This window comes from Cinclus cinclus, chromosome 26 (assembly GCF_963662255.1).
Source record: "Cinclus cinclus chromosome 26, bCinCin1.1, whole genome shotgun sequence".
Classification (NCBI taxonomy): Eukaryota; Metazoa; Chordata; class Aves; order Passeriformes; family Cinclidae; genus Cinclus; species Cinclus cinclus.
Window position 1 is genome coordinate 4,687,391 of NC_085071.1, and position 21,743 is coordinate 4,709,133.

The following is a 21,743-nucleotide window of genomic DNA, read 5'->3' on the forward strand; positions in this document are numbered from 1 at the left end:
CGAGCAGCTCTCAGGGCTAGGGCGAGCAGCCACGGCAACCCACGAAGAGTGAGAGGAAGCTTTGCTGAATAAACCATTATGGTAAAACCCTGCCCTCCCCGAGCCTGCACTCAGCCACTCACGTGCAAATGTTCGGTCTGCTCCAGGGCGTTTGTGATCCAGCTGCTCCCAGCATGGCACAGCTGGGTGCTGCTGTGGAAACCCTGCCTGCAGTGAGTCTGTTCCCGGGCAAGGAGTCCCACGCCTGACTAGGAGGCCACCGTTGGGTGTGAGAGCATCCTCCAAGGCTTGTCCAGCTTCAGGGATGTCCTTGCATCCGGGGCTGGCTGTGACTACACGGTGCCATGGATCAGGGGCTGAATCCAGCTGCCACAAGTATTCCCAGTCCTAGCCCAGCCTGTGGTGGCCGTGCTCCAGGCTCATGAAGGGTCAGGCTGACTGCAGTGCTCTTGGCATGGCCCGAGGGCAGCTGCAGCTGACCGTGGACCCTCTGTCCTGCCCAAGTCTTGCTTTGCTCCCGGGATCCATCGTGAGCAGCTCGTCAGAGGAGCAGGTGGTTTCTGCAGGAAGGATGCCAGGAGCGAGGTGTGCCCCAGCTCACTGGGGTGGCTCAGGGGACTGGGACAGCTGCTGTGAGCTGGGACAGTGAGATCCCCCTGGCCATCCGGCATACCTGGATGTCCGGTTAGGTCAGAGCAGGGATGCTCCAGCTGTGCAAGGCTGGAGATGAGGTGACCCTGTGCTGGCACAGGGATGTCCAAGGCCATCTGGGCACTTCCTGCAAGGCCTGGAGTGATGATGCTTTGGGAGGAGAGGAGCAGGGTGGGAGCTGGTGGGGAGAATAGGGGCCTGCAGAGACTCACACTCTGGTGTCCTGTCCTGGTGCAGTGCAGTGACCCCAGGACACCCTGGACCTTCCCACAGCACGGTGTCCCCACAGTCCCAGGACATGATGGGTGCTCACCCTGGCTGCCCTGGAGAGTAAATAGAACATCCCATCAGTGTGTCCCCCACTGCCTCTGGAGAATACTGCTCCCTCCCAGCTGAGGCTTTTCCCATGCTCTGGTATTGCCCTTTTCCTGAGAGCAGCCAAGTCTTTCCCAGCCTCCACGTCTCACTTCCTGCTAAGGCTCCTTCCATGCTGTGCATGGAGGCTCCTTCTGTGGCCAGCAAAAGCCCTGAAGTGGCGTGGGAGAGGAGCAGCTCTGCTCTACACCAAATCACATCCCTCGAGCCATAGCTGGGGGACAGCTACAGTGGAACATGTTCCCTTCCCATTCAGCACTTGCTCTTCCTGCAGGTACAGCTCAGGGTTAATTCCCTATCCCCAGCACTCCAAGACCACTGTAGGTCCTTGTTTTTAGGCTACATGGATCTTCCCATGCCACAAAAAGCCCCTGGCTCTGGAGACAGCAGCCTCTGCTTGCCTGGTGTTGCATTAGGATGATGCCCTGAGCTACTGGCAGGGTTAGGACCCATGTCAGGATGGGCACAGAGTGCTGGGCACCGCAGTCCTGGTGCCTCCACATGAGGAAATAGCTGGGGGCAGGCGACAATGTCAGGATGCAGCTATTGAGTGTGTTTCCTCCCTCCTGCAGTTCTCATACAGGGCCACATTGTCTGCCATGCCGTGCATGGAGGGACCCTAGTGGAGGGCTAAATATAATCCTGGGGAGGAAGGCAGCTCTGTGGGGTTTGCTTTTCCTTGTCTGTGCACCATTGGCAGTGGCTGGAAAGGGCAGAATTATTCCTGGTTTGGGGTTGCCCCAGTGGTGGGTGCTGTGGGCACAGAGTGCTGGGGTCAGGGGTCTGTGCCTGGCCCAGGACAATGTTCCTGACTGCTCCCACTCTCCCCGAGGACACACCAGGGCATTCACAGGGCCCTGTGGGCAAGTGTGGCCATGCTGTGGCCCTGCCTGGCATCCTCCTGCCCAGCTCTCTGCCCTTCTTCTCCCTCAGCTGTGATTCTGCTCCCACCTCAGCTCTTCCTGAGTGGGTCAGATTTAGACACTTGCTGTTTGCTGCATGCTGGGAAAGCTTAAAAATAAACTCCTTGGTTCTTGGCCAGCACCTCAGGCAGAGCCTTTCAGACAGGACAGCCATCTGTGCTGGGCCATGGCAGAGCTCAGCAGGGTGCCCAGCACAGACTGGTCCTAACTGGGAGAAGGGCAGAAATCTCCCTGCAGAGGAGCACCAGGGCTCCTGGGTGCTGTGACTGGTGCTAGACCAACACCCTCAACAGGACATGGGGTTCTGGGGAATGTGTGCTCCCTCCAAGACTGGCAGAACTGCCTCAAAATGTTTCCTAGCTCTGGGGGTACCTGAATCCCTGGGAACCCCTGACTGCAGCCCCCAGGCTGCCTGTGCCAGCATGGGGATCAGCATCATCATCCAGGGCCGGGTGTTGGGGGAGTGAGTGCTGTTCCCACAAGGGACCGGAGAGACCTGTTTACTCAGGAGGGAGAGCAGAGGTGTGAGAAAGGCCTGTCAGGCCACTATCTGTCCCTGGGCTGTGCCAAAGGGCTCCGCTGGGCCAGCCTGAGCTCTTATCAGCTCCAAACTTTTATTTGCCTAAGGGCTGCCCTCCCACCTTCTAGGGGGCTGCTGCCAACCCCAGCCCTGCTGCTGCCCCCTCCCCAGCCTGGCCCACAGGTAAGCCCCTCGCTGTTGTTATTGGCAGCACGTCCCGGCGGCGTGGGGTCACTCAGCTGCCCCGAGCCACTTTGTCACAGCACAAGAACAATAGTGGGACACGGAGCTGTGTTTGTGCAGAGCCTGGGCACTGTGTCCAGGCGAGGGGGGGTCTCGGCTGTCTTGTTTTCCACCTTGCAGGGTCGCTCGGAAAAGTGTGATGCTCCCTCAGTGCCAATAAAAATAGGAGTCCAGGCGAGGGGAGGTGACCCGGGGACACGGTGGTGGGTAAACATGGCGGGGCCGCTCCATTCCCTTTCACTCGGGCATTTCCTCCTGGCCCTGCACACTGAGCTGCTCCTCCCAGAGCTGCAGGGCTCTGCTGATACCTGGGGAGCACTGGGACGTGGCTTCCCCATTGTGCTGGGGTGGCCTGGGAGGTTCCAGCTGAGCAACAGTGGGAGCAGGGCAGGGTCCTTCCACAGCAGATCTACCCCAGCATCCTCCAGGAGGGCACAGGGAAGAGCTGGGAGCTGGTGGTGTGCTCAGACCCCCACCCCAGGGGGTTTCACCCCCCTTGTCCCCACCAGGGAGGAAGCCAAGGGCAGCACAGCTGGGTGCCTCCCTCCTCATTTCCTCCAGTGGCCGATGGCAGTGATACTGCCCCATATCACCCATATTTCATGTTCTCCAGGGTATTTTTAGCCTGTCCCACCCTCACTGGAGAGGCCCTCGACAGAGAGCAGGCTCTGCTCTGGCCTGGCTTGAGAACTAAACAACGGCCCCAGCCACATTGTGTGCCTTTATCTGTGGCTCATTTCCACCTATTATGCAGCCAGGAGCAGCTCCATGGCCTCTGCTGGGTTTATCTGCAGTGGAGGGAGAAGAGCTGAGCTCTGCTTTGGGCCACCATGAGCTGGGGACATGACAGTTCTGTCAAAACCCTGAGTTAAGGCTGGGCTCAAGGGGACGGGAGGCCACAGCAGGGAGGGTTGTACTTTCAGTGAGTGAGTGGCACCCACAGCACAACTGGGTGTCCACTTTCCCCTTCACCCCAGACCCATCAGCCCCACAGGACAGCATTTCCCCCTCCCTCAGTCCCAAACCTTCACCTGCCCTCCCCGAGGCAGCTGGAGACTGCAGGAACCAGTCACACCACCTTCACCTTTTCTCATTCATCCAACTTTATTCAACAAGATGTAACACAGAGTCTGCCAGGGGAAGGGAAACAGTGCTGAGGGCAGTGCCCACACCCCACTTTCACACCTGGGTCACACAGGACCTGCAGCCCCTTGGTCACAGCAGGACAACCCCTCTCACAGCATCGATGGGCTGGAGAAGTCAGGGTGACTGCTCCTGTAACAACAGTTGGTTCTTCCATCCCCTCTGGCCCCCTCGGCCCACAGCAGGAGATGACTAGTGCAAAATAATAAAAACCCCAAAACCCCCAAACTGTCAGGTGCTGGGCTAATTCCTCCCCAAATTCCACGGGGCTCCAAGGCACATGGCCAGGCTGGACACGGCTCCCCAAAGTCCCTGCAAACTGCACCTTTAAGGCAGAAACTCCGTGCTCAGGCCAGCAGGTTAAAAATAACTTAAAGGCACACATCCCATGGGAAAGAGCCCAGGGCTGGGACGGGAGGAACTCACACTCCTGGGTCACCCACAGTGACCCTGCAGCCATTGGGATCTGCTGGTCACAACAGAGCTGGCTTAACCCCTCTGTGTCCCATGGGGAGGGGGCAGTTTCTGCAGCAAACCCTGGGCACGTGCCAGGGCCACTGGAACGGGATGGGGCTGGTGGCCAGGATCAGTCAGCACTGCCCCAGCCCAGCTTTTCCCAGCAGTCCCCGGCTCAGCCTGCTCTGTGTGGAGGCTGGAGATGAGCAGCTTCCCACGGCTGCACTCCTGGCCCTCAAGAGTCTGGGGTCTGGCCGAACTGGTGCTCCCAATGGCCAGCAGCCCCCAGCCATGGCCTCAGGGACAGCCTGTTCCACGGCGTGGCTCCAGGGCTTTCTCCCTTTCCCATGGCAAGGCACACAGGACACGGCGTCCCGGGGAACTTTGTGCAGTTTCCTTCCTTGCAGGGTCTGTGGGGAAAACCAGCGAGAGCAGAGGCTGCGTTCCACGGCCGTGCTCCTCAGCATCCCGTCCCAGGGTGGGCAGGTCTCTGGAGCCTCCAGAGGGGAATGAATGTGTATGGCACAGCACCAGGCAGGAGGCAGCTGCCTGCCCACAGCCAGCACCTTTGCAGGCACAAGGGACCGAGGAGTGTCCCCCTGCCAGCCAGGGCCAGCCCAGCACTACACGTATTGCTTTTTAGATGCTGAGCTCCCGGGCCGGCTGCCCGGCTTCTCCTCTGGAGCGGAGGCTTCAGCAGGTCGGGGGGTGTAGGGGTCCGACAGGGGCCTGCTGCCGCTGCCCAGTGCCAGGTTCTCCTCATTGCGGTAGTTGGCCCAGTTCTGCTCGCTGGAGAGCTTGTTGTAGGTCTGGTAGGACGGCGCGTGGCTCTCGGCCATGGGCAGGAAGGGATAGTGCTTGGGCACGTAGGGACTCGAGGCCATGTCATCCACAAAGGTGTCCTGACTTGGTCCAGCTGGCCCCGACACCTTCTTGATGTTGCTAAGCAGGTTCTTGCAGCAGAGGTGGAAGAGTTCCAGGAGGTTCAGGATTAAGGAGATTAGGCCCATCACCAGCATGAAGATGATAAAAATGCTCTTCTCGGTGGGGCGGGAGATGAAGCAGTCCACCTGATGGGGGCAGGGGTCCCTCTTGCACACGTAGCGGGGCACCATGGAGAAGCCGTACAGGTACCACTGGCCCACGAGGAAACCGGCCTCAAAGATGCTCTTGCAGATGACACTGGTGATGTACGTCCACATCAGTGCCCCTCGGATCTTGAGCCGCCCACTCTCTGACATGTAGATCTTGGACATCTTCTTCTCCAGGGCTGCCAGGGCCTGCTCGATTTTTGGGTCCTTGCTGTGGATAGCCCGAAGCTCGCTCTCCTGCTTCTTCAGCTTCTCCTCCTTCCGGGACAGATAGACAACATGGCCCAGGTAAATCAGGGTTGGGGTGCTGACAAATAGGAACTGGAGCACCCAGTAGCGGATGTGGGAGATGGGGAAGGCTTTGTCGTAGCAGACGTTGGTGCAGCCTGGCTGCTTGGTGTTACAAACAAAATCCGACTGCTCGTCCCCCCACACGGACTCCCCGGCCAAGCCCAGGATGAGGATGCGGAAGATGAAGAGCACGGTGAGCCAGATCTTCCCAATCACAGTCGAATGCTCCTGGACTTGGTCCAGCAGTTTCTGCAGGAATTCCCAGTCACCCATCTTCTAGGAGCTTTTTAACCTCTGCTAGCAGAGAGAAGAGAGCAGCCACATCAGTTCCTTGTTTCCATGCTGGGAAGCACAGGGCAGATGTGACCCCGTGCTTTTTCAGGATATAGATGCTCTGCAGAGTGCCCCAGCAAACCGTCTGAGGAGCATCCCACTTCTGAGGGAAGGAGGGAGGGCTCCAGGCAGCGTTTTGGAGCCCCAGAGGGTTCCTCCTACACAGTGCAGGAACAGGGACCCGGGAGATACAGGGATTCTCCCCTCCCAGCAGCACCCACAGCTCGTGGCTCTCCTGGCTACTCCGGGGACAGCCCGCAGCCAGGGGCTCTTTTGGGGCTGCCCAGGGAGCTCAGGGCACCTGGAGAAGAGGCTCTGTGAGGGCTCACAAATTTGCTGCTGCCCTGGCTTTCCCAAAAAGCAGAGAACAGGATGGTCTATGGAGGGGAAGCACAACCCCTTGGGGTAAAGCTGCCACCCCGAACTGAACGGACAGGCTCCCACCATCCCTTGCTGCGAGGCGATGGACTCGCAGCCCCAGCCGCCTCCCCGGGCCCGAGATCCCCGGCACCGCTCACCACCCTGCTGCCACTCCCGGGATCCAGGAGAGCTCAGCCCGCACCCCGCGGGCGCTCAGCCCGGCTGTGAGAGGAGGGACAGCGCGGCCGCAGCCCCGGCTCCTCATTAACCGCTGCTAATTAAGCACAGAAGTGCCGGCTGTGCCGTTAAAGGAACCTCCAGCAGCGGCGGGGCGGCGGGTGTCCCGTCCCCAGCACGGTGTCCCCGAGCGGTCGCGGTGCCCGCACTCACCTCCGCCGCGCCGGGCTCGGGCCGCGCTGAGTGTGAGGGGTCGGATCGGGTGGCTCCAGTTCTTCGGGGCCTGGGGAAGCCGGAGGAGGAGCGCGGGCAGGAAACTGGGGGCCGGGGCTTAGTACCGGGCCGGGTCGAGCCGCAGGTGTGCGGGGCCGCCCCCTCCCGCGGCCCCCGGACGAGGGGGCGGCCCCGGCGGGCGGGACGGGGGCGGCCGGACCGTGGGGGCCGAAACTGGGGGGGAGCGATGGAAAGCCCGGGTGCTCCCGCACTCTCGTCTGCGGATCCGCCACCGAGCAAACTTGCTGAGCCAGAGACCCCGGGATGCTCCGTCCCCTGACCGGTGTGCTGCGGATGTTTAGTTCCCTGCCCGGCAGGGTGTCCCCGGGATCCTCCGTCCTCTGCCCGGCGGGGTGTCCTGGGGACGCTCCGTCCCCCGCCCGGTGTCCCGGGGATGTTCCGTCTTTGCTCTCCCCGGTCGTACCGCGGCTGCGGCGCTCCCGGTTTGCCCCCGAGGGTCCGTGCGGCGCGGCGGGCGCTGGGTGGTGCTGGAGCCCCACCGGAGGCCGGCTGCTGTCCCGCATCCCTCCGGTTCCCGGGGTGAACTGTACCGGTGCCTGGTCCTTATTCCGCATCCCGCAGGCTCCCGGGCTGAGCCCCACCGGAGCCCGGTTGCGATCCCGCGTCCCGCCCGTTCTCGGGATGAACCCCACTGGAGCCCGGACGGGAACTCCCCCGCAGGTTCCAGACGGAGCTTTGCTATCAGGGGGTCTCAGCACACCCCGACATGCTCCTGGGACTGTTAAACGCGAGCGGAGCTCGGAACAACGGACCCTCCACTAGTGCTACTTAAGGAGAGATTAAATGGAAATCATTTCTATTTATTGTAATATTTATCAAGGTTTAGTAAATAATTGATGCTCATCCCTCCTTGATTTCCTTGGGGACCAGCGTGCAGTTCTGCTGAATTAAAGTTTAACGACGCATGACAGGCTGGGAGAGGCGGAACGGGCGGTTGTGAGCTCGGCTGTGGGCTTGACCGATGCCAGAGGAGAAGGACCTGGCTGTGGGCTCTTGAGGAGCCTCTGCAAATCTTCTGCCCTCACCAGTCCCCTGATTTCCAACATGCAGAGCAGATCTTGGTGTCTCCAAACATGACTTCTATTGGTCTTTTGGATCTGTGGCTTGTGCCATGTGTGACGTGCATCTGAGATGAAGGGGAACACAGAGGCACCAAAGGAAGCAGCAAAGCCAGCAAAGGCATTTGTGCAGGACATTGTTTGGTGCTTGTGTGAGCTAAGGGGGAGAAGCTTCCCTGCCCCAGTAATAGCAAACTGGGCCAGCAGAACAGTTACCAACAGCCTGAAACCCTAGTCCTCTGTCATTACTTTGGGTGCATGAAGAGAGCTCTGGCCATGGAGAACAGAATTCCTTTGGTTTCTCGGTACAAAAGAAGGCAGTGCTTGGGACTGTGCACATGTGAAGCACAGGGAGCTGGGAGGACTGGCATGCACTGGGTGACACCAGCCCTGGCTGGGCACCAGCTGGGTGCACTCACACCCAGCATGGGAGCACCAGAGCTGCAGGACCCAAGAGAAGCTGCTGGACACGGAGATCTATGTGCTGCTGTGAAGTCTGTGCTTGTGGCACCACTGCCTGCAGAGCTCCAGGGCTGCCCTTGCCTTACCTGTGTCTGCTAAGGCACCTGTGAGTCTCTCTCCAGGGACATTACTTTGTTGGGTTTAGTCATCTTTCACACAGATCGACTCTCGATGGTTCAGGGATTTGGCAGGCTGGAAGAGCCAAGTTGGGGGGAATATGAACAGGCTGGGATAGGTGAGCTCATGGCTCTTCTCCTCTGTGGGAAGAACAGACACTTTCAGGCATGGCCACGGGCAGCTAGCACCCACCTGCCACCAAGTGTGTCCACACCACTGGGACACCTGGGGATGTGCCCATGGTCCCAAGCAGTTCCCATGGATGTGTTCCCCTCCCCTTACAGCCACTGGCTCTGGCTGTAGAGTCTGGTGGTGGCATCACTGGTGGTCACCTGTGGTGCCAACCATGGCTGGCACATACCAGGACATTTCTTTCCCCACCACCCTTCCCAGCACCCCTCAGACAGCAGTCAGTGCTGCCACACACCTAGATTGGGACTTGCTGTCCTTCTCCTCTGACTTGACATGGCAGTGGCAGGTGGAGGCCTTGCTGTAGCTGACGGAACGCTTGGTGGATTTCCTCCACTTCCTTGCCCTCTGGAAAACTCGCTTGAAGATGAGGTAGACGATCTCACAGACGGTGAGGACAATGCAGATAGAGGAGGCTCCGACCATGAAATAGGTGAAGACCCTTTTCTCGGTTGGCCGAGCGATGTAGCAGTCCACGGTGTTGGGACAAGGATCCACGTTGGAGCACTTGACCAGCCGTGGCAAATCAAAGCTGTCCCACATCTTGTGGAGGAGGTAGAGGAACAGGATCTCTATGATAAGCTTGAAGAAGAGGCTGAACAGGTAGGTCCACCACAGCCCGCCGTGCTTCTTGCCCGTGTTGCTGTAGAGCTTGGGGCAATTCTCTCCATTCTTCTCCCGGTTTTTCCTCTCCCGGTCCTCCCGGTAGGCCACGTGCATGATGACCAGGAGGGAAGGACAAGTGACAAAGATGAGCTGCAGGGCCCAGAGGCGGATGTGGGAGATGGGGAAGAAGTGGTCGTAACACACATTGGTGCAGCCTGGCTGCCGCGTATTGCAATCAAAGTCCTTCTGCTCATCGCCCCAGACCCGCTCAGCTGCCACCACGTAGACCAGCACGCGGAAGACAAAGACCACGGACAGCCAGATGCGGCTGAAGGCTGTGGAGTACTTGTTGACCCCACTGAGCAGCCCCTGCAGCGTTTTCCAATCCATGGCAGCTGAGGGAGACCAGAGTCACTCGACCTGGAGAGGCAGAAGGAGCGAGGAGCAATAGGAAACACCACTAGGGTCGCACATCTCTTGCTGCACTAAGTTTCATTGAGCTCTGAACCCTCTCCCCCACCACATTACACTCATCTAGGATGGGGGCTCTTCACCCTCATAGACAGTAAAGTCCATCCCCACACACTCCTGGTGACAGAGGTGACTCAGTCTCTCTGCACTTCCTTCTGACGGAGCCTTTGCTGTAAGGGATGAGCCACCTGGCCAAGTCCCTGCATGCTGGTGTGAACTGGCAGCACAATCTGCTGGAAACAGCCAAAGGGGAAATAGCTGCTCCTGCAGGGCTGAGGTGCTGGGACATACCAGTTTTCTCTCTCATAGGTGACACCTGAGGCAGCCCAAACACAGGTGACAGCGGGGCTGCAGAAAGTGAGAGTCCATGTGAGTCGCAGTCTGTGTGTGTCACAGTCTGTGTGTGTCACCAGCATATCACCCTGGCCAGTGCTCTGCTCCAGCTCCGGCAGCAGTGCCGGAGGTCATGATGGCCAAACCGGCTCTGCAGCTCAGCCTGGGGCTGCTCCGTGTGAGGAGGGTGACACACTAAGCCTGACCCAAAGCTCTACTGCACCTGGATTTACAAACCCGGGTGGTTTTTACAGCCCTCTGGGCTGTGAAGATGTCTGCCCTGGCAAAGGGGTCCACAGAATGCTGGGTCACTCCCACTTTTAAGGAATTGCCACTGCCTGTTGCCCAGCCAGTGCCTTCTGAGACATACCTGGAGGAGCCTCAGGCTCCTTCCCCGCTCACCGGGGGCTGTGGGGTGGGAAGTGTCCGGCACAGGGCATAGCCAGGGTGCGATGGCAAACTGGTGATCAGGGTCCCCTCATCCGGTGCACCGCAGTGTCCCAGGACTGTGGGGACACAACAGAATCTGGAGCGCTGCCCAGAGCCCACGGAGCAGTCTGGGAGCCTGTCCTTGGCCAGGGCCACCCCACATCAAGCCCCGAGCCTGTGGCTGTGCTCCCACACTTCTGGCCCAGGGACACACGAGGAAGCGTGGCTGAGCTGAGTACCCCGAGGCTGGGGTCCTTGGCAGTGTGTGCCAAGTGCCACGGCTGTGCCTCTGCCCGTGCCCATACCTTCACTCACAGCCCCATCTGAAACCAGATTTTCCTCCCTGGCAAAGCCTTGGCTGGGAGTCAGGGTGAGGAGCAATCACTGTGTTCCCACCCAACCCTTGGATTTCAAACTGGCGGAGGGGAGCTGCTGTTTGCCCCTGAAAGCTGGTGCTGACAGAATCTGGAGCCTCTGCATTCCCCCAGAGCCTGTGCCCCCTCACCAGCCTGACAATTCACCCATCACCCCACTCCTGGTGCCAGTGAGACCAGCCCAGCACCCACCCGCCCATAACCCACCTGCCCATAACCCACCTGCCCAGCACCTGTTTGCCCGGTTCAGCTCAGCGCTGGCTCCGGTCATGGACCCGCAGGGGGGCAGGAAGGGGACGTGATCTCCGTGCCAAGCTCTGTGCCAATCCCCGTGGCAGGGGCTGTGTGCAGCACTGTGTGGGCCCCCCAGGCTCCCCAGTGCTGGATGGCATCCAGGCAGAGCAGGGGCAGCTCTCAGGTGTGCTCAGCTGTGCCGGCAGTGCCGGTTTGCCTCCCGCAGAGCCCAGTACCCTTTGCCAGCCCCCAGGATGCCAACCTGCTGTGTCACGGCCACGTCCTGCCCCGTGTGGGCGCAGGGCGTTGGACCCGACAGCGCCCTGGTCCCACCTGGGGTGCAAACTCAGCACAACCACTTTCCTCGGGGGGGTCTCCGCCTCTTTTGGGAGTGGGACAGAGGTGCAAGGCCTGGGGTGGCCATTGCTGCTCCTCAAGGTGCCATGCTGTGCCATTCCCCTGCATCAACCCGTGGGATGGGGACCCCGGCACGGCCTGTGGGGTCCCGATGTGGCACTGTGTGATGTTGGGATCCCCACCTCTGACCCCACAGTCACAGCAGCCCCAGGTTCCATCTGCACCCCGTTACACGACGGGGCTGCCCCCCCGAAGCCCCGGCAGCTCCAGAATACCCTGTGCCCCGGAACGTACCTGTCCAGATGGGGAAGCCAGAGGAAGGCGTCCGGATCCAAGTGGGGAAGCTCCTTCTGAGCCACAGCCCTCCTGCACACACAGGGTTTGTCTGAGCGTGCGAGGGGAGGGGAAGGGTGGTTGGTTTGGTTCCCAGTAACTGGGTGAGTCTGGCAAACAGCTCCTGGAGAGGCTCTTGCTGCACACATGCACACACACGCTTGGCTTGAACAACAGAAGGCAGGTCAAATCCCGCAGGGAGATCGGCACAGACGGATTCCTCCACAGGGAACACCAGCAGCTCCTTCCAGGTGATGTCTCATCCCCTGCAGGGATGGTCTGGGCACTGCAGACCCAGCAGCAAGACCAGAGACCTCGCGCCGTCCCCCAACTGGACCCACCAGCAACCGCTGCTGAGAGTCCCAAATTACGCAACTGTAACCCACTTTTTAAATGATTTTGCCTTAGTAATAGTTTTGCAACAGCTCATCGGTATCTCCAACCTACAGGAACTTTCAGGCACCGCCCTGGCAGGGCCGGTGTGGCCAGATGGGACCTTTCCCAAAGAGCAGGGTGGCAGCAGGGTCCCCGTGCAGCTGGACCCTGCTCTGCTGCTGCCTGACCTGGGACATGTCCCTAAGGGGGGTGTCCCTGTCCCTGGAGCATCAGGGGCTCCCAGGAGGCTGAGTCAGCCCCATCCCACCGGATGCCCAATGGATCAGCCCTGATAGATGTCTGTGCCGACGTAGCCAAGCAGGAATGTGCTTCCCTTCCCTTCGCTCACCCGGTTTCTAGAGTGCCCCGAGGTTTCCCTGGAATCCTCCGGCACACCCTGGGGCTGATCAGCCGTGCTGGAGCCTCACAGGGCACCTCGGCACCTCTCCAGGGCCACCCCTCCCATGGGGACACGTCTGAAGAGCCCCGGGGTGCTTGGTGCCCGGGAGATTTGCTCCCTGCTCTCCTGGCAGACAAGGAGCCACTTGCCCGGAGGCTTTTTGTCTCCAGGAGGTCAAATAAAGCCAGTGAGGGTTTGCCAAGCTGGGGACACATGGGAATGGGAGCCCAGGAGACCCAAACCAAACCCTGGTGGGAGGCCGGGAGTGCAGGATGAGGTGAGTCTGGAGGAGAGGACAGACACGGACACCCCATTCCTGGATGAGAGCCAAGCGGGGGCTCTGGAGCCTTCCTTCACCCCGGAGCTGCCTGGATCAGGAATCTGAGCTATGTTGTTGCAGAGAGCTGGTGTGGCAGGAGTTCACAGCAGGAATCTGGGGGCTGTGATCTGTGAGGTGTAAAACCCTGGAGAGAGGGAAGTTGTCGAGAAGCACTGGCAGCTCTGATTCCTTGCAGAGGCAGCTGCTGCCTGCCCCACGGCCAAACCCTGTAAGGGCCAGGTGAAGAGCTGGGCTGGATCACCCCTGGGCAGCCTCTTGCTTGCAATTTTGGGATTTCAGGAGCGGCCACGTGGCCGGTGAGAAAGTTCAGGTGCATTTGGCATGAACAGATCTCCCTCAGGCAATTGGGTGGGGAGCGGAAACACCCCGTGCTTTGCAGTGTTTTGAAATGCTGAGCTGGGTGTTTGGGTAAATCCATAAATCTATCAAGGGGCACATCCCTGAGCCCCCTGCTACCATTCCTCTGCCAGTGTGGGTGAAGAGACAAGGTGCCAGCGTGGTTCTGCAGATCTCAGCACCTGGGAGCTTCAGGAATATCCCAGCACCTGGGATATGCTCAGGACATGTCACTCTGCTCTGACGTGGCAGGGTGACAGCTGAAAGTGCCACTGAAACCCCCAGTGACTTAAGGAGGCCCAACCTTGGCTCCTCCATAAAGGGAAAACCCAAACAGTGGAGCAGGCGGATGCCAAACCAGCAGAAAAAGCTCAAACATAAAACCCTCTTTAGAAAGGTCTTAAATGGGGTATGGCAGGATTCTGCCTGCCAGCAGCTGTCCCCCTCCAGGGCCACATCCCCAGGGACAAGACTCCCCCGCAAGAAGAGGGGCAGAGGAGTCATGGGATCCTGGGAGCCAGCAGCCTGGGCCAGACATAAATCAGAGTTTCTCCTCAATTCCCAGCAAGCAGGAGGGTTTTGGCCAGGGCAGAAACAAGCCCAAGCTGGGAAGGCCAAGCTACCCCTGACCTGTGCACGCAATCCCCTCCACATCCCTTCATGGACTGGAGTTTGTGGTGAGTTTCTTTAAAATCCTCTCACTCCAAAATTTAGGAGGTTTTCTGGGACCACAGAAGCAAATACAGGGAATTTCCTGTGTGAGGATGCAAATTATGGGAAATATTCAGCTTTTATTGTGACACACCCCCTGGTTTGCTGCCCCTGGTTGTGCCTCTGCATCCCAGGAGGTATCCCAGTGCCCAGACCCCTGTTTTTGCAGCACCAATATCAAAAGAAGCAGCTGAATGCTCACATTTTTCTGGCTGACCACTGCTTATTCCAAGCCTGGATGGTGCTCCAGAGCTCTGCAGCGTTTGCTCTGAGCACGACAAAATGGCAAAACAACATCCAGCAACTGGATCTTCAGGTGTCTCGCAATGGGCAGCAGCTCCAGCTGTGCTTTGATGTGTGGAAGTGGGACAGGATGTTTTTTTTTGGGGCTCATCTCTGTCCCCGTTAGCACTTGGAGATGGGAACACCTTGGGGTTTCACTCTCCAGCCTGGAAGCAGGAGTGGCCAACCTTGCTGGAAAACAAACAGCCCAGCCCATACTCTTTAAATCGGGGCAATGGCTCGCACACAAAGAACAACTTGTGTCCTCTGACGTTATGGGCTTCATAAAGAGAACTTTCAGGTGGATAATCCAGCAACAGGAGTGGACGGAAGGAAGGCAATGCCAGCACAGCTTCCCCTGAACAGAGGTGGAAAGAATTCTATCTGTATGTCACCATCTGCCTCTCTGACCCAAAGGTCTCCAGACTCTCTGGTGTCAGCACAAGGAGCTGCTATGGGCCCAGAGGGCTCTGGGCTGGTGGCCGGAATCCCCCCAGGGCTTCTCCACTATCCTCAACCCCATCGGTGTCTGGGTCAGTCCCTGCCCTGCCACCCAGCAGCTCTGCAGCCCCACCTGCTCTTGGCTTCCTCTCAGCCCTGCCTGTCCCCAGCATTCCCCTGGCCACAGCAGCCCCTCAGCCTCCCATCCAGCACATCCAGCTTGTCCTTTCCCCAGGATGGGCTGTGGGAAAGAGCTCAGTTTTGCCCATGGAGGGTCTCAGCTGGATCACTGCAATGATCTGTCACTGAGAATGGCCTCAGTCACATAAAGGATACAGCTATGGTGTTCCCTTGCCCCCTGTGCCACTTCCTTTGGGACAGAGCCAGGTAGTGCTGGCACTGTCACTGCTCATGGAAAAAATAATTATCACACCCTCTGAGTAAAGCAAAACCAGTAACAGATCGAGCGAGCTGCATGTTCAATGTTAATGTTACTTGTGAGTGCATTTGCCATGAAATTATTGTTAATTATTCATGCCAGCTAATGCTCAGCTGCCTCTGATGGCCTCGGAAATGGCAGCACCGCCCGTGTCACGGCCGAACGCGATGTATTGCAATAATAAATGAGATCAGATTCTGACATTGAATGTTATTGTTTAATCAATCGTTGGGGTGTTTGTCCTCTCCTGTGTTTGGCTGTTTTGCCCTGGCCAGGCAGGATGATCCAGCAGCCCACAGTGGGTGCTCCCTGCCTGGCTGGATCCTCATGCCTGCACTTCGCAGCGGTGGCTGTAGCACAAGGGACCTGCTCTTGTCCCCACTTCACTAATGAGTGTTATTAATGACAATTGCATCAGTCTGAGGTGGCCCTGACACTGAGTGGCTGATGTGGGGTGAAAGATAGGGAGAGGGGTTTCCTGGGTGATCAGGGTGTCTGTCCTGGCTGGTACAGGCTCAGAGTCTGGGCACCACTGTCAGTTCACAGCTGCCATGGAGCTGCTGCTCCCCGTCACTCCCAGGGATAATATATGTTCTACAGCCCCTGCTTTACCCCAGATTCAGCAGGGTGATGTAAAGTGCGTTTCCCAGGACAGGGTAGGCAGAGACCCCTCAGGCACAGCCCAGCTCAGTGCTGCTGCACTGGGGCACAGAGGAGGAAGATCATCCAAGAAGTTGCAGGTGAGGTGAGCGGCTCCTGATTCCTCCTGGGCAGCTCTAGGAATTAGCCTCATCCTCGGGCAGCGTGCTTGGGCAGGAGGCCGTGAGTGGGATGGTGGCTGTGGGGGGTTTGTAGTCTGCCCCATGGAACACCTGCCCGCCCGTGCCCACGGGGTCAGCGTGGGAGACAGAGCAGTTGCGGCTGTGCCGCAGGCCATCCCCTTCTCTGGCCTGCAGGTACTCGTGGCACCGCTTCCCGATCAGGTAGGTGGCCTCAATGAGGTTCAGCACCACGCAGATGCAGGTGGTGACCACCATGAAGAGGGTGAAGATGTTTTTCTCGGTGGGCCGGGAGATGAAGCAGTCCACCACGTTGGGGCAGGGCGGCAGCTCGCACTTCACCAGCCGGGGCAGGGTGTAGTTCCTGTAGAATCGGTAGAAGATGTAGAGGAAGATCACGTCCACGCCGGCCTTGAAGATGAGGCTAAGCAGGTACGTCCACCAGAGCCCGCCCCGCTTCTTGCCGGGGTTGGGGTAGATGCAGCGGTAGTTGTCCCCTTCGGTCTCACGGAGCCTCTTCTCCTTGGCCTCCCGGTAGGCCACGTGCATGATGACCAGGAGGGACGGACACGTCACCAGGATGAGCTGCAGGGCCCAGAGGCGGATGTGGGAGACGGGGAAGAAGTGGTCGAAGCAGACATTGGTGCAGCCCGGCTGCAGCGTGTTGCAATCGAAGTCCTTGTGGTCATCGCTCCAGACGCGCTCGGCCGCCACCAGGTAAACCAGCAGGCGGAAGATGAAGACGAGGGAGAGCCAGACGCGGCCGAAGGCTGTGGAGTACTTGTTGACGCCGCTGAGGAGCCCCTCGAACACCCCCCAGTTCATGGCTCCCCGATCCTGTTAGCCAGCCTGGGAAGAGAGAAGACACTGGGACACTGACGAAGACGCAAGAGGTCTCCACTGAGGCCCCTGTGTGCCTGAAAGCACTGAGCCATGCTCCTGGGACCATCTCTGACCTGTGCTGACATGCAGGGACACCACAGAGCAGGGACCAGCAGGGACAGCGCTGACAGCACAGGCCTGGTCCGGCTGACACGTCTCCATCCCCGGCGCGCGGCTCAGCCCCCGTCCCGCCCCAGCTCCCGCCTCGTTGCCCAGGTATTTGTTATTCATTTTCCTCACGTTGCCAGGTCTGACCCAGGCAGACAACAAATCGGGGCAGCCGGGGCGTGACTCACCATGCTGCGCTGCCGCGTCCTCTCCCATCGCTGGAATCTGCCGTCGCCTCCGTGCTCCCCCTGGCAGCGCAGGAGGAGCCCTGTGCCACTGCTCCGTGTCCCCACGCCGTGCCCACGCACCGGGGAGCCCACGGCAGGGCAGAGGCAGCGGCTGGGCTGGGGGGGCTGCACGGCCCCTGCGATGCCGAGGAGCCAAAGCAACCAATATTCACCAGCCCCAGGCCCCTGCGATTTGACCTCGGCTTGCATCGTGCCAGATAAACGCACCCCATGCGCCGTGGAGCTGCAGCAAAGCAGAGCTCCCAGGGCTGCCTTTGGCGCTGGCTCTCCTGAAATATTTTGCCTGCCAGCGGAATAACAAGATTCCCCCTCGCCGAGGGGCTCAGGGGTGAACGCATCCCCTGCCCTGCACAGCTCGGCCAATGCACCCACCCGCAGGACTGGAGTGCCCACGGAACCACTCCCGGTTCTCGTCCCTCCCGTGGGAGCCGGTGGCTCCCGTCCCACGGGGGATCCCTGGAGGAACACACAAACCCCAGATTCCTCCTTCCCTGTGCACGCTGCCGGCAGCAGAGCAGGCTGTGCCCATCTCGCTGGTGTCAGGCTGGGCAGACGCACTTGCCCAGCGCCCTCCCCACCTCCTCGGGGCCCGGGGTCGCGGCAGAGGGGGGTCCCCAGCCCGCTCACCTGCGGGTGTCGCTCCGCGGCGCTGCTGCGGGTCGGCACCTGCCCAGGGCAGGAGCGCATCGCCCGGCGCGAGAGGCAGCACATGAGTCACCCCTGAGCTCTTGGGAGCGAGGAGGAGATTCCCGGGGGAAGGGATGAGGCTCCAGGCGGATCCCCACGTGTCCCATGGAACGCCAGATTTCCCGAGGCGAAGGGCGGCCCCGCAGCGCTGCCGTGCGGGGAAGGGCTGAGCCGGCTGCTCCGCCGTGGGGAGGGGTGGCAGCTCAGGGCTCTGCAAGGGATGTTCGGCACAACCTGGGGTCCCTCCATAACTTCCCTGAACCCATCTCCCCTTGCTCCAAAGTGGCCGAAGCCCTGGGAGTCCCTGCCCACAGCACCGGGAGCCTCTCGGCCAAACACCGCCTTTTATAATCCTTTTTTATTGAAACTTTGCATGGCAATAATTTAGCAGAAGCTTTATCCCTCGCCACCCTCTGATAAATGTGTGGCAGTTGATAATTTCACTGGCAATTTCACCTGTGCTTGCCTGTGCTCCCCTTACCTGCAAGCTGGCACAAGTCTCTTCCCCATCATCCCTCCTTGATACCATAATCTGGATCCCTCCCAAGATGAACCCCCAGCTCAGAGAACCCCTTCTTCGAGGTCTGGCCCCCATCTCACAGCTGGGGGGTGCAGGGATAGGTATCAGAGGGAAGGGGGTCCAAGGAGGTGTGGGGTGCAGGAGTTCAGGTACGGCTGGAGTCATTTGAGGAGCAAACACGTTTGATTTGCAATTCTGCTGGGGTTTAAAAAAACAAATGTAGAGAAACAAATCTAAACAGCTGTAAAGTAAATTACCAGTGTTTGCGGATGGCTCCAGGGAAGAGTTCTGCAGTTTGAAATCAAACAAGCCCATTTTTATTTTTTTTTAACATGCCTGTGTAGTGGCTGTGCTGGGAAGGGGGTTCCCAGGGGCTGTGTCCCCCATGGGCAGGCAGGGAGGACCCAGAGCAGTGCCCATCCACCAGCACCCAGTGGGGGACGTTCTACCCCAGGTACCCCTAATTTTGTGGGTGTCAGAAGTCTCTCTTCGTGACTTTCTGGGTTAAAATCCCCTCTTTTGGGGAGCTGCCATGTGTGATGGGCAGCTTCTGCTCCGGGTAGAGCCCCCTCCATCCCTCCACAGGTGAGTCCTCAGCACAGGGGACACAAAGGTGTATTAATGGCAGCACTTTATCTTCCAGGAACGAGCCCCATTAGTACATTTTCACTACAACATGAAATATTAATAACACTTTGCATTTATATAGCGTCATTCATCCCGCAGTCACCAGCCAAGCCACTGACATGAATCAAACAGCACAGCCAGCTCTGGAGGAGACAGGTAAACGGGATTAGACCCATTTTCCTGCTGCATACACTGAGGCACAGGGTTTTCTCCAGGTCACTGGTGCCACTGAGGATGGTTTGGAGGAAAAAAACCAAAAAACACGAGGCCAAGAATTGCTTCGACCTGGCTTCCTCCTCCTCCAGCTGCTGCAACTGGTATTTGCTGTTCTTGTTACTGTGCTGACAGTGCAGGGAGGGGAGTTAGGAAACCTGTCAACCCACGGAGAGCCAGGCCCTGACACGACCCGAGGGCTCTGGCAGCATGAAAGAGCAAGCAGAAAAACAGTGGCGAAAGAACAGGCTCTTTTCATCTTATTAAAGAGCCTTGTATTTAAATCCTCCTCCAGCTCCGTGGCACGGGGTGATTGCGAAGGTTTTTACACACCAGCTCAGCAGGACTCGGAGATGCTGCTGCAGATGCTGGTTAGCAGGGTGAAATCCCGGGATTGATGATGGATAAGGACAGACAAACAAGTCCTGAGCAAAGTTCCGGAGCGGTGCTGAGCAGAAGGGAAGGGGTGTGGGCACAGCCTGGCCGCCCACGGCTTGCTGTCCCCAGAACTATTGTTATTCATGAAGAAGGCACCTTGTTTGCAGGTAATTAAAAAAAAAAAAAAGAACAAAACAAAAACCAAACAGATTAGTGAAAATTAAACCCCCAGAGCAGGCTGGATGTTGGCTCAGCCGCCGGGAGAGTTCGTGTGACCATCGCTGGGTGCTGCTTCCACACCTGCTGCTCCGTACCTGGCTCAGCCCAGGGACCCCCTTTCCTCAGCCCCGTGGCTCCCCACTGCCCTGCCAGCTGCATTCCCCATCCCACGGGACTGTTTGGAAGTTCTTCCACGGAAAATCTGCGTTCAAGGGCTGTCTGGATGAGAGCAGGCAAACCCTCCCTGGCCCAGCCTGGTCGTGGCCGTCTAACACGGCCAGCACCCATTAATCTTACATTTATACGTGAGGCTGCAGGGACTAACCCTCATTTCTAGGGAGACCTTAATTAATCACTGACTCCCAGCTGCCTCGATGAGTTGGTTTGCAGCCGAGGAGATAAATTGATATGGTCAGCAGTGGCTGAGGATGAGGATGAGGTTAGCAGGGACCTAAATCATGGCAGGTGGTGGCGGTGAGCAGGGCAGGGGACAGGGCACGTCTGTCCTGTGGAATCTTCCTCTGCACCGGGAGGCCGATGAGTGGGACACGGGAGATGCTGCCGCGGCTCTTTGTCCCTAAGAAGGCAGAAATGAGAATGTCCTCAGCCTGTGCAGACCATGCCCCTGCAACGGTGGCAAGGGAAAAATGCGGAGGACAAATTCCTAGGCAGGAGGGGACAGAGGACAGTGACACAGCCCCAAACCCCAGGCGGGGAGGGTTTGGGGGACTTGATGGCCTCACAGTAGGAGCAGAGTCCAACCCAGCGCTCAGCCCCGCTGTCACTGACTGATCCATTACCGCCCGTTTTGGGCTGTTCGGCCAAATAATCACCGTGCAAAAGACATCATCGCCCTTGCCACTGACCTTGGCAGCCTCCAAATGGGCGGCCCGCAGGTCAAAGTCTTTATATCCCATTACCAGTCTCCTGAGTCATGCCTGTCTCCTGGCAAGTTACATTCTTTTCAGATGGCAGCTAAACGGGAAAGAGGTCGCGCTCCCAATACGGCGACAATAGGACATGACAGCACTTTTCTGAGTGATTAAGCCTCAGGTGATGGCAGGGCTACAAGACGAGTGGCTGAAAGCTGAAAGACTTTAATCACCTCGGACACGGCACTGCATCCCCGCACTCCATCCTGCCAGGGTGGGGTTTCAGTGCGAAACACGAGCGATAATAAAAATAATCCAGCCCAGCCTGCTCACCCACCCGTTAGTTATCCTTGCTGTTGTTAATAACCAGCCCGGGCAGCCTGTTGGCCCTCAAAGATCCTTCTGCAATAAATCAGCGCTGGTGCCTTAAAATATCTGTCCGGGTCCGCCGGAGCTGACACTAGATGGCATTGGGAGAACGCGAGGTGTGGCACAGCCTCCTTCCCCGGAACAGTCTGGCAAAACAGCAGAAAACTCAGGATGACGGAGCAGAAAATGTCTCAGCCGGGGAGAGGCCACCAGATCACCTCCATCCTCACAGTCCCCGCTTCTCCTCCATCCTGAACCCACCAGTTCACCTCCACCCTCACATCCACCAGTTCACCTCCATCCTCACAGTCCCCAGCTCACCTCCAGCATCTCACCCCCACTGAGAGCATGGGGTGGGGTAGAGCTCAGGGTGTTTCACCACTTCTCTGAGCTAATAAAATAGATTATCCCCAAACTATTTCTTTTCCCAATGAGAAGTTGCACTTGTGGCTCCCCAGAGCCTGATTGTCCTCACCGACACCAGCACAGCCCTCTGGGACTCGTTGTGCCCTTACCTGGCAGGGGTAGGTGCAGAAGGAATGGTGATGAGGAGTGAGGCTTTGAGGTGAGTCCCAAACCCCAAATGATGCTGCTGCCCCATCCACCTCCTGCTAACCCCAGCGTCCTGCCAGCTCCCTTCACATGGAAAGGTTTTCCTGCTGCACCTGGGCTTGTGCTTGCCCTGCCCTGATCAGTC

General features: G+C 58.6%; 3 protein-coding genes across 3 annotated transcripts; all 3 read right to left on the reverse strand.

The window, feature by feature from the left end:
* Nucleotides 1–4,934: 4,934 nt before the first annotated feature.
* GJA4 (gap junction protein alpha 4) lies at nt 4,935–5,966 on the reverse strand. Its single transcript, XM_062508884.1, has one exon. The coding sequence runs from the start codon at nt 5,964–5,966 to the stop codon at nt 4,935–4,937; it is 1,032 nt and encodes a 343-aa protein (XP_062364868.1).
* A 2,927-nt stretch (nt 5,967–8,893) lies between these two features.
* GJB3 (gap junction protein beta 3) lies at nt 8,894–9,679 on the reverse strand. Its single transcript, XM_062509016.1, has one exon. It carries the CDS (start codon nt 9,677–9,679, stop codon nt 8,894–8,896), a length of 786 nt encoding a protein of 261 aa, XP_062365000.1.
* Nucleotides 9,680–15,920: 6,241 nt separating this feature from the next.
* Nucleotides 15,921–16,748, reverse strand: LOC134053793 (gap junction beta-5 protein-like). Its single transcript, XM_062509018.1, has one exon. The coding sequence runs from the start codon at nt 16,746–16,748 to the stop codon at nt 15,921–15,923; it is 828 nt and encodes a 275-aa protein (XP_062365002.1).
* Between the last annotated feature and the right edge of the window lie 4,995 nt (nt 16,749–21,743).